Source organism: Mandrillus leucophaeus, unplaced genomic scaffold (assembly GCF_000951045.1).
Source record: "Mandrillus leucophaeus isolate KB7577 unplaced genomic scaffold, Mleu.le_1.0 Scaffold784, whole genome shotgun sequence".
NCBI lineage: Eukaryota > Metazoa > Chordata > Mammalia > Primates > Cercopithecidae > Mandrillus > Mandrillus leucophaeus.
Genome location: NW_012108519.1, coordinates 1,069,883 through 1,081,893, shown reverse-complemented (window position 1 = coordinate 1,081,893; position 12,011 = coordinate 1,069,883). Strand labels below are relative to the sequence as shown.

The window sequence follows — 12,011 nt, the reverse complement described above, 5'->3', positions numbered from 1 at the left end:
GACATGAAAGCTAAATCTTGGCCAGATGTGGTGGTTCCTGCCTGTAATCCCAGCACTTTGGGAGGCCAAGGAGGGTGGATTGCTTGCCTTCAGGAGAGTTCGAGACCAGCCTGGGCATCATGGTGAAACCTCGTCTCTATGAAAAAAAAAAAAAATAGCCAGGCACGGTGGCACACATCTATAGTCCCAGCTGCTTGGGAGGCTGACGTGGGAGGATAACTTGAACTTGGGAGGTGGAGGGTTTAGTGAGCTGAGATTGTGCCACTGTGGAGCTGTGTCATCCCAGCCCGGGTGACAGAGTGAGGCTCAGTCTCAAAAAAAGAAAAAAAAAGTTTCATCTTGACGTTTCTTTAAAAAAATCTGGGTTTTTTTTGTTTTTGGTTTTGATTTTGGTTTTGTTTTTTGTGTGTGTGCAAATTCAAAATAGTGCAAGAATCCTGCCTTTTATCATTTAGTATCATTGCTGTCATTTATTGAGCACTTACTGTGTACCAGGTCCAATGATAATTATTTTATCCATATTTTCTCATTTCATTTCCTAAACAATCCTAGGAGTTAAGCTTTATTTCTCTTGTTTTAAGGGTAAGGAAGCTAAGGGAAGCTAAGGAAGGGTAAGGAAGCTAAGGGAAGTCTCTAAAAAGCTCAGAGATCTGAAAAGCAATGGACAAATATTAACAGATAAATATTACAGAATACACAAATCGTAGAGGCTGGACTTGAACCTAGATCGATACATCCAAGGCATATTATCTTAAATGCTACATTATAGCTTCCTACAAGTTTTACAAATTTTGATGCAGACATATATTGCCTTAGGAAACATGGTAGTGTTTATTCTGCCATTGAAATAACAAGGTAAAATATTCTGATTGTCATGGTAAAACCCCAATGAGTGAAATGTTATGTTCACAAAAACTCTAGAATTTTCAGTAAGGAGTTGATAAAACATTTGCATATTATCACTTTAGGAGAATCCGTCAGGTTTTCATAGAAATTTCATAACACAAATTCAATAACTATCACACCTGAAAGTTCTAGATCAACACTGTCCATTTTCACAATTGTGGAAATGTTTTACATCTGTGCTATTCATTATGGGCCTTTATGCTTATGCTGTCACTGAGACTTTTAAATGTAGGTAGACTGAGGAGTTAAATTTAATTATATTTACTGTTCATTAATTTTCATTTAAACTTAAATTGCCACATGTTATAGGAGAGTGCATTTCTGGAACGTCTATTGTGAGGTCACAATATGAATAGTTAGGGGAAAGGAGAAAGATAATTCTCAACGGGTGAAAATAATTTTCTAAATGTTGCAAAAGCTGAATATTTCTAGTAGTTTCTGGTTATATCAAAATGGAATAGAGAAAGAAAAGCTAAAGATTATTTGGTTTAGAAGCAGCCAGAGAGCACCTGGCCCAACAACCGATGAGAAATCTTTTGAGCAATCCACATGGTCTCTGCCTATTGTTCCTTTGTCAAGTTATGTTTTGACAAAAGATAATGATACACAAAAGTTTTAGTCATATTTTTAAAGTAAAATAATTATTTGGATTTTTAAAAATTAAGTAACACAAAGTGATACATCTTTTTGTTGTTGTTGTTGTTTTTAAATTAATTGATTTATTTTTTTTGAGACGGAGTCTCCTTCTGGAGCCTGGGCTGAAGTACAGTGGCGCGATCTCTGCTCACTGCAAGCTCCGCCTCCCGGGTTCACGCCCTTCTCCTGCCTCAGTCTCCCCAGTAGCTGGGACTACAGGCGCCCGCCACAACGCCCAGCTAATTTTTTGTATTTTTAATGGAGACGGGGTTTCACCATGTTAGCCAGGATGGTCTTGATCTCCTGACCTCGTGATCCGCCCGCCTCGGCCTCCCAAAGTGAGAGATCTTAATGGTAATAAATGCATTTTACTTCTATTTAGGTAATGGGAAAGATTATGGAAAAGACTACACACTTATTTTTCACTTGCAAAGAAAACCTAGGCTGGAACTCCAAATCAAAGAAGTGGACGAATTTGGAAACTATAGCTGCCCTCATTATAAAGGCACCATTGTCGTTTATAAAGTACCTAAAGGAAAGATAGTCCCCAACTTGAATCAATCTCTCGTAATTAATGAAAACCATTCTCAGTTGCCAATTTGCAAATTACCATTGAAATTGCCAAAGGTGAGTTATTTTACTTTTCTAATTATTACATTTTGTTACTTATTTAAAATTCTGTAACACAATCAGTTTTGCAGGCATAGAGACACACACAGTTAAAAGAAAAGGTAAGAATAGAGTTAATAAAGAAGGAGTAGGTAGGTCCAATTTTAGAGTATCAGAAAACGTGTTAGGATTTCTCCTTTTGTTCGTATCAGCCTTTCTAACATGAATGCTTCAGATTGGTCTGGTCCTCACAGCATGTTGTTGCTAACTATGAAAATAATGTCATTCATTTTCTGTAACTGCCTCTGAGTCACTGGAAAATCATTTATGAAAAAAAAATGCATTTCAGAGCACATCATTTTAAGGAAAAGTCATGGTGAAGAGCAAAATGACCTCAAAATATTTACATTGAAACTTACCATATTCTGCGTGTTTGTTTCATGAGTTATACTTGCCTAAAATTCTTACTCATGTCAGAAAGTAGGATTAAATTATTTCTTTGAATATGTCTAACACACAAATAAATACATTTTATTGCTGCATATTACAATTTCTTTCAGTGAAACAGGACTTGGTGAATCTAAACTACATTTTTAATAAGAAATATAACTGAAAAATGTACTTCATTAATCTTGAGGTAAAAACAAACTTCTTATTCTTTAAAGAAAGCTAAAATCACTTTCCCATGTTTATATTTTTTGTGTGTATGACTAGCAGAAATGTGTTTACCATGTGGTTAGATTTGGTTCTGATTTAAAATAAATCATTAAAGTAATTTAGCAAATATTAATATTGAACTTCTGAAATAGGGGATGTGCTGCGCTAGGCTTTGTGATAATGACAGAGCTGTAAAGGATAATGCATGCCCTAAAGCTGTGTTGTTCTGAATGGTCACTACTGTCCATATGTGGCTATGGAGCACTTGAAATATGGCTAGTCTAAACTGAGATGGGCAGTAAGTTTAAGATATGCACCACATTTCCAAGACTCAGTACAAATAATATATAAACTATCTCATTAATAATTTGTTTATATTGACTACATGGTAAATTTATATTTTGGTTATACTAGGTTATATAAAATATATAAAAATTAACTTCCTCTTTTATTTTTTTAAACATTTTAGTTACTATTCATAGAATATTTTAAATTATATACGTATCTCAAATTATATTTCTATGGAATAGTGCTTCTGTAAATGAATTTATAATCCAGTGAACAAGTACACAAAACATATACACAAAATTATGTTGTAAGATAGTAACTGATTGAAGTTATATTTAGATGATATAAGCAGTGGTACTAACAGTTGGTACTAGATGGTATTAATAGTTGTTCAGAGACGGGGAATGGCTTTTCCACAATCTGTAACCAGTAGAAGTTTGTGGTATTTGTGGCATTTTATCTGAACTTTGTAAGTTGGTGGAAATTCAGCCACTGGAAATGAAGAAAAAAGGCAAGTTAGGGGGAGAAAATACAGTGCATTTGACTGGGGTGGTAAGCATAGCTTAGCAGGAATTCACAAGTTGTGTAATAACCATTGTAATAATGTCTAATATGCCAAAGGCCTTTCAAATACTTTCTATGCATTGTATCACTAAACTCTTACAAAAGTGCTATGATACATAATTGTTCTTACTTTGTGGGAAACTGACGCACAGACATTTTAGGCAACTTGCCCAGGTTCTCATGGCTAAGTAAATGGCAGAGCTAAAATTCAGACCCAAGAAATCTGCTTCCTGTGTGTTGAATGGCTATGATGCTGTCACTTTGTTAGCACATAAAGCTAGGATTACTAGTCAAAGATACAAGATGGATTTTAGGGCATCTAGGTTCCCATTTGATGTATGATGTCTGTACTATGCTTTAGTATACAGATAATATTAGAAATATTTAACAAATGATATGACCTGAACACCAACCAGTGAACTCGAAAGCAGCCCTCAGTAGGTTCCTGGTGACATTAACTTTACTTGCTGTTTTTGAGGAGATCCCGGGGTCCCTGGTAAGTACGCATAAGTAGAGGAATTGATTAAGCCGTTGATACTGAAAATGATACTTTCATGACAGTATAGCCAAACTGGTGTACATCTACTATCAGTTTTGCTTCTGTGCGTTTTCATTTCCACTGTAAGACTTTGCACCATACGGCCGTTACCTATGCATGCGGCACTTTTCCCTGAGATAGTCCCATAGCTGCTTCTTTATCATTCAGGCCTCAGCTCAGATGTCACTTGTTATTCTTATTCCCTTATCTCCCAATCTGAAGTCGCTTTTTTAACTTGTCACCCTTTCTCGATTTACTTCCTAACACCCATCATTGATTTTTTTAGATTTATTTGTTCATACATTTTCCATTTTTCTTTGCTTCTTTAAAAAGCAAACTCTGTGAATGAAGGATCCTGTCTATTCTATCCAGGTTCCTTCTTCTGTGATTAGAAAAGTGCCTGGCACATAGCAGGCACCCTAAATATCTATGACTTGATGAATAAGGGGAGGTCTATAGTTTTCTCTCCAGATTCTAAAAGTTTGAGAACTATTGACTTGAAGGAATACTCAAATTCTCTCTGTTCCATAGTTTAGAGCTTGATTCTACAAACTCTTAACTGGCACCGTAAGGCATCGATGTGGATCAACATGAAGATCTGGAGTGGAGAGGGGTACATAAGGGCTGCTCTCCAGGCAGCTCAGCCGGCACATTACTTCCAGCGAGCACCATGTTGCTGTGCTTCCATGAGAGGATGAAAGGGAGACAAGCCAGGGGTGGTTGGAATTCTCTGGCAAGAGGGTGTAAGGGCCTTACTGAGATGATGGCAGACCATGGAAAGAAGGGCCCTTATGTCAGAGAGGACAGACGTGAAGTCCAAAAATGTGACAGGAATTCAGCTTTCACTTACTAGTGTTTTCTCTGTTACCTGACTTTATAAAAGTAGCCAAATTAGTCAAGCTGAATTAGCCAACATAGATAATTTAGGGGTTTGTGTAGATTTTCCTCAGTAAAGTCTGCGTTTACGATTGTCCAGTACTTTTGCATCAGCTTCTTCTCTGCTTTGCTTCTAACACACCATTCCTTACCTGTGTGCCTGAATAATTCTTACTGAACCTCTTTCACATTGGTGCTTAAGTGCAACCTCTCCAAGGAAGCCTTTCCTCACTCCTCCTTTGTAGCAGGTTAAGTGTTCCTGGTATATGGACCTACAGCGTTTTGTACTCTCCTTATCACTGTAGTTACCATATTTCATGACAACCACTTGCTTGTTTCCTTCCCTTGTTGCTGTAATGGCTTTTCAGGGAGTCTTTTTCCTGAAATATTTTTTTCTAATCACCCCTCCTTGTGAAATTTTATTACCACAGATATATTGTGTGTCTGTTTATATACTACATATTTATCTGTGTTTTATGCATCTAAAAGAATAAGCCTTTTTGTGTCTCACCCAGGGACGAATTTTCTCTCCCCAAGGGTGACATTATCAAAATTGAGAATGCATTCAATAAACTGCGCAGGCACAGACCCTGTCCCACTCAACTCTCTATTGCCAGTGCGGAGAGATAGTACATGCTTGATAAATATTTGTGACTAACTAGATGAACAAGATAATTTCTGCAAACCTTACAATTACTCAGCCTTGAAATTGATAATCCTGAAACTATATTGGCATGTTTAAAAATAGTACATTTAAATGTCTGCTGCCTTTCATAGATGAATCTACTGCCAATAGGCCATCTGTGCTTTCTTTTTATCCCAAATGGGTTTGTATAGGGCTTTCCAAATTCACTCCCTGGGCCCTTTCTTGTGCCCAAAGTCTTCAGAAATAAGTTTGTCGGGTTGAAAAAGAATCTGTGGCTGTGGGAACTTTTTTCTGTTCAAACTAGTGTAACTAAATGGGAATTGAAACCATGACCTTTATTTTTGCAAGATGAGACTTATTTCATAAAGTTCAGAATTTAAAAAATTCACCTCAACTAAGCAGTATTAGAATGTGCTATTTTTCAGGAAATGGAAGTAGCCTAATATAGTAACAGCTTGGCATTAATGAACATGACACTATGTTGGTATTTATACATGTAGCATAAAACAGGTGAAGGTATTTGTCCAAATTAAAAGTGTTTCATGGAGAACCCACAGCAAATATTTACATATATGTATATAGGCATAGAACCACACACAAAATTATAAAGTGTGATGTAAATATACTGTATCTGATTCATAAAGATGAGAAGACATATCACTTTTACTTCATACTTGTGAGGATCTCTGTGTCTCTTATTCTACAGCCTCTGTAGTTCATTCATTCATATATTAATTAATTCAACAAACAGTGTATCCCAAAGCCTCAATGTATAGTGATGTTCTGGTTTGTAGGGTCTCATTCTTCCCTTTCTTCTTTATAGCCTGTTTTCTTTTCTTTTTTTTTTTTCTTTTTTGAGACGGAGTCTCACTCTGTCACCCAGACTGGAGTGCAGTGGCCGGATCTCAGCTCACTGCAAGCTCTGCCTCCCGGGTTTACGCCATTCTCCTGCCTCAGCCTCCGGAGTAGCTGGGACTACAGGCGCCCGCCACCACGCCCGGCTAGTTTTTTGTATTTTTTAGTAGAGACGGGGTTTCATCGTGTTCGCCAGGATGGTCTCCATCTCCTGACCTCGTGATCCGCCCGTCTCGGCCTCCCAAATTGCTGGGATTACAGGTTTGAGCCACCGTGCCCAGCCTATAGCCTGTTTTCAACTAAGAGGCAGAGTTATCCCTTAAAGCAGAGGTCCCCAATCCCTGGGCCATGAAATGGTAGCAGTCCGTGGCTGGTTAGGAACCAGGAGGTGAATGGTGGGCAAGTGAGCAATGCTTCATCTGTATTTACAGCCACTCTGCATTGCTTGCACTACTGCCTGAGCTCTGCTTCCTGTCAGATCAGTGGCGGCATTTGATTCTTGTAGGAGTGCAAACCCTATTGTGAAATGCACCTGCAAGGGATCTAGGTTGTGTGCTTCTTACAAGAATCTAATGCCTGATGATCTGTCATTGTCTCGCATCACCCCAGATGGGATCTTCTAGTTGTAGGAAAACAAGCTCAAGGCTCCCACTGATTCTACATTATGGTATATAATTATCTGATTATATATTAAAATATAATAATAATAGAAGTAAAGTGCACAATAAATGTCACTTGCCTGAATCATCCTGAAACCATCCCTCCAACATGGAAAAATGGTCTTCTATGAAACTGGTTCCTGGTGCCAAAATAGTTGGAGACTACTGCCTTAAAGTATCAGTCAAATCATCTCATGCCTCTGCTCCAAACCCTTCAGTGGCTCCCAGCTTCCTTCAGAATAAAGGCTCTGTGTGAACTTGGCCCTCACTGACTCCAGGGCCTTCTCTGCTCTACTCTCCTCCTCCCTTATTCAATCATAGTGACCTTCTTGAGTTTTTGGAATATGCCACACCTGCTTCTGCTTTAGGTCTTTGTGCTAGTGATTCCCCTTGCTGGAATGTTCTTCCATCAGATACCTGCATATCTGTCACCCTTACGTCCTTCACTTCTTTGCTGAAACTTCACCTTCTCTCTGTGGTTTATCCTGACTCTAATGTTGCAATCTACTCTTACCCCTACAACCTGACATTCCTAATCCTCTTTAATCTGCCTTATTTCTTTTCCTCTAAATCATTTCTCCATTTTTACATGTATTTCTTCATTTGTACATTTCTTGCAGAAAAATCCTCTATTCCATAACTAGAAAGTAAGCTCTGTGAAGATGGGGAACATTTTTTGTTCACTGCCAAATCACAAGTACCTAGAATGGTGTCAGGCGTAAGTGAGATGCTCGATAAACATGAGTGAATGTGTATATATCAATATAACTTGCATTTTATGGACCAAAAATGTAAGGAGGAAAGTTAGAAGTGCCAAAGAAGAAAATAAATTAGCATTAGAAGATGGACACAGAATTCGTGGTGTGAATTGGCAGGTGGGATAGTTTGGGAAGACCTCACTGTGGAGGGAACTACTGGGCTAAGGAGCAACAGGAGACCAGAACCTTCCTATATGGCCAGGAGAGCATCCAAGTGGGAGATGCAGCAAGTTCCAAGACTCCGAGATGGGCACGCGTTTCAAGTCAAGGTCTCGAAGGAAGGCTGCGATGGTCAGCGCGCATGTGAGGGCTACAGAAAGATGATGAGGTTTGTAAGATAGGAAGCGTCCTGGTGACACTTCATATTGCATATAATCTTCTGAAAATGATCCCATAAACAATATATTTGAAAATATGTGGCTGAAAAGAATAATGATTCACCCCTATATCTTTCTTAAGTTGTGCCTCAGCCTTTCTCCTTTCACAAAATATTCAAGTAAATTCAGTTCACACTGTACATAATTGTACTTTGGCAAAAACAAAGCAAGTTTCAAAAAAACTCTCAAAGGTTTTTTAGGTGGAAGGGAGTGGAGAGAATATTTTGTGCGTGTGTGCATGTGTGCGTGCGTCTGAAGTCACACCAGATAGGTGACTGCAGGCCGTTTGCTTATTTGTGCTAGCTTGGGTTGTGACTGCTTTTGACTCCTTCCTCCTACTTGGAGGTTTTGCTTTGAAGGAAAGAAGGGCTGCAGATCTGATTGCTGTCACCTATTCGAGGCTGGAGTTTCCCAGTAAAATCTAACCCACGTATTTACGTAAGCGACCTGTTGACCCAAGTTTTGCTTAGCCTGAACTTCCTGGATTATTGTTTTTTTAAAACTGAACTCCTGACATGTGATTTCTAGTAAATAATGATACAGCTTCAACACTTTCTTTCTCACCACATTAAATAACTTGCTGTGTCAAAGGCAGGAAGCAGGCAGATAGCAGTGCAGGAATCAGTTGGTCGGAATCCCCACTTTCACCACTGGATTTCGTTACCATCTCACTGCTCTGCTAGGGGTAATGTTGTTCCTATATTATTTTTTCCAACAATACGAAATACCAAAGCAATTTTGACTAGATAAATGAGATGATTCTGAACCATTAAAAATATTTACATCCACAAGCATTTTAATTCTACTCAAACTTCTCAGTTGCAGTAATTTTACAAAATTATATTAGGGTTCAAGGAGAAAATGAAACTTATTCTGTTATTGCTAGGCATTTTAAAAAGGAGACTGAAAGAGCACATTAGAAGAAAGTCTTATAAGAAAAACCAGGATTTTGTTTTGTTTTGTTTTATTTTTTTCTTGCTGTGGTTTTTGAGGGAATAGTGGCCACAAGGTGTTTCTTAAGTTTTCCATAACCTAGTGTCATGCTTTCTATACTAGAGTTAATGCCAATACCATATTTGGTGCTTCATGTCCCTTCCCCTATCAATTATAGAAGAAAGCCACTAGGATCTTGGTAAGTAGAAATATTATGTTAATTTTTTTCACCCCTGAAAGTTTCCAAAATCTTCTCACTCTTTCCAGTGAGAAAGATGGATGGAGAAGGGATAACTCTGGCACTCCATGCGTCTCCCTTACATGTTATCCTCATGTCTGCAGACCCACTTTCCTGCAGGCAACCAGAATGACCTTCAAAGCCACAGTTTTGACCATGTCACTAAGAGGAACATGAGGGGAACATGAACAAAGCTGGTTCAGTCAGAAACAGGATCCTGTGTTCTTTTTTGGAAAGTACTTTGACCACCAGTTTAATGAGAAGAGATTCTTTCCCTTCTCCTCCCCCTATCCCTTTCTATTGTTCCCCTTCCATTTTTTTTTCCTTTCCCCTCCACTCTCCTCCCCTTTATCTCTTCCTCTGTACCTTCTTTTTTCCCTCCCTTCTCCCCGTTCTCCTTCTCTGGTCCCTCTTAACTCCTCCCTCCTTCTTCCTCTTTCAGCCCTTGACTTTAAAAGATAAGGTTTCCTCTGCTTGGAGGGCAGTATAGCTAAACAGGAATTGGTCACTATATTGTCATAGAACTTTTGCTATTTCTTTCACAAAGGAAGCACACATATTCCTGCCTATTTAAATAAATTTAATAATTAAAAAGTCATTGATGTGTATGCATATATTCTCTTAAAATTATAACATTTAGTAAGTAAAAAGTTATGCTTATTAACTCAAACAGATTTTAGTTCACTAACTTCAACTGTTTTTGTTTTTATTTTTTCTTCTGTAGATGTATTGTATTAGTCAACATGTTAATTAGCAACCACAAAGTGCCTAATACCTACAAGATATTGTGTAAGGCCTAATAATAATAATTATAATAATAATAGAAGCCAAAGTTCTAGTTTTCAAAGAAATTACAGTCCAGTTTAGGAAATAAAGCATAAACACTTTAAAAGTTATAAAACAAAGCAAGAGATAAATAATAATTGAATACAACAATACAGCAATAACAAAAGACAGGAACTGATTGTTAATTGCAAATGAATAGTAAGATGTTAAATGCTAGGGCATTTCAGAGAAGGGGGTGATCTCTGTGGACTGAGGTGATCAGAGGGTGCTTCAGAGAGCAAAATGATTGCAGAGAATATTTAGGATCTGGAGAGGAAGAGAGAAAGGGGCAAGGAGTTTCACACAAGAGAGATGGCATGAGTAGAAACTTTGAAGTGGTCAAGCACAAGATGTGTTCTGAGAAAGGATGATGAATGCAACTGTGTGTCTTCAGGGGAAGATTTGGAAACGTCATATTGGAAATAAGTTGGGGAAAGATTATGGAGGGCCTTTAATTCCTTACTTAGGTTAACTAAATGATACTGTAATTGTGGTAAACAAGTTTTCTGTCAAAATTCACCAAAAAACTGTGATTGATTTCATGACATAGAGAGCACATGCAAACCAAAGACCCTTAGTTTTTGAGTAAACAACAAAATCTCTCATCTACTGGTATTCTTGAAACTGGTATGGTCATAATTAAGGATGGAGACATAGGTATCTGGTTTGTTTATAATTAAGTTGATCTTTTATCTTTTGAGTAATGGCTCAAGCCATTGGAAAGCCATTGGAAAATTTTAACTAGGAGAGTGATATGATCAAGTTTTGTCAGCAACTTTACTACTACAGCCTATAAGGATAAACTAGAAATGGATGAGCTTAGCAATAGTAAAATAAAGAGCTAATGAAATAGTCCATAGAAGAGTGGGAGAGAGCCTATGTAAGATCATGACAGTAAGGATAGCAAGAAAAGAACAGAGTTGGAGAGAGATTCAGAATTTGAGATCAACAGGTCTTGGTAATAGAGTGAATGTGCGTGGGACTGGGTGGCAGGAGAATATTGGCAGATAGAGGAAGTCGTGAAGGGGATTTCCAAGGTTGCTCTCAGTACACTGTTTTGAGCTACTGTCCTGTGACATAATACAGTGTTTGTTGATTTTACTTTGGAAGTGTTGTTTAAACTTGCATTTCATCTTCAGTCCCTCTAATATTGCCTAACACATAGATGATAGCAACATTTTCCTTGGAGGCCTGTCACCAGTTCCCTTATCTGCTTTAGGCTGCCTTCCTCACAATTGACAGTTTGGTTTTTCTCTAAAACAAATATGATTTTATCACTCTTCCAAAACTCCTCACCGGATGTCTATTGATCAAAAGTCCAAGTCAGTTAGCATGGCATATAGGGCCCATTACAAACTCCCACAGCTCATCGTCATAACCTTTTTATATTACATTTCCCCAACTAACGTATTTTGCTCCAGTTCTACTTAAAGCCTCCTTTCTTTCCAAGACTCTTCCCGCGGGCTGCCATTGTGACAGCAATGACTCCACACTTAACCCTATTATACCCTCTTTAGAAGAAGACTTTAAATTTTCCAGGCAGTATTAGACACTGCACTGTATCTGTATCTGTAACTAGATACACTGTATCTGTAACTAGAGCACTTTGAATATATATAAAACATATATAAAATATATATTACATA

General features: G+C 37.9%; 1 protein-coding gene across 2 annotated transcripts in view; it reads left to right on the top strand.

Moving 5' to 3' along the window:
- Positions 1 to 12,011, top strand: part of DTHD1 (death domain containing 1) — a 66,163-nt gene that overhangs the window by 35,444 nt on the left and 18,708 nt on the right. For both annotated transcript variants that reach the window (XM_011967061.1, XM_011967060.1), the window contains exon 7: positions 1,925 to 2,169. In XM_011967061.1, coding sequence (XP_011822451.1) covers positions 1,925 to 2,169 — 245 coding nt within the window. The remainder of the gene's footprint in view (positions 1 to 1,924; positions 2,170 to 12,011) is intronic.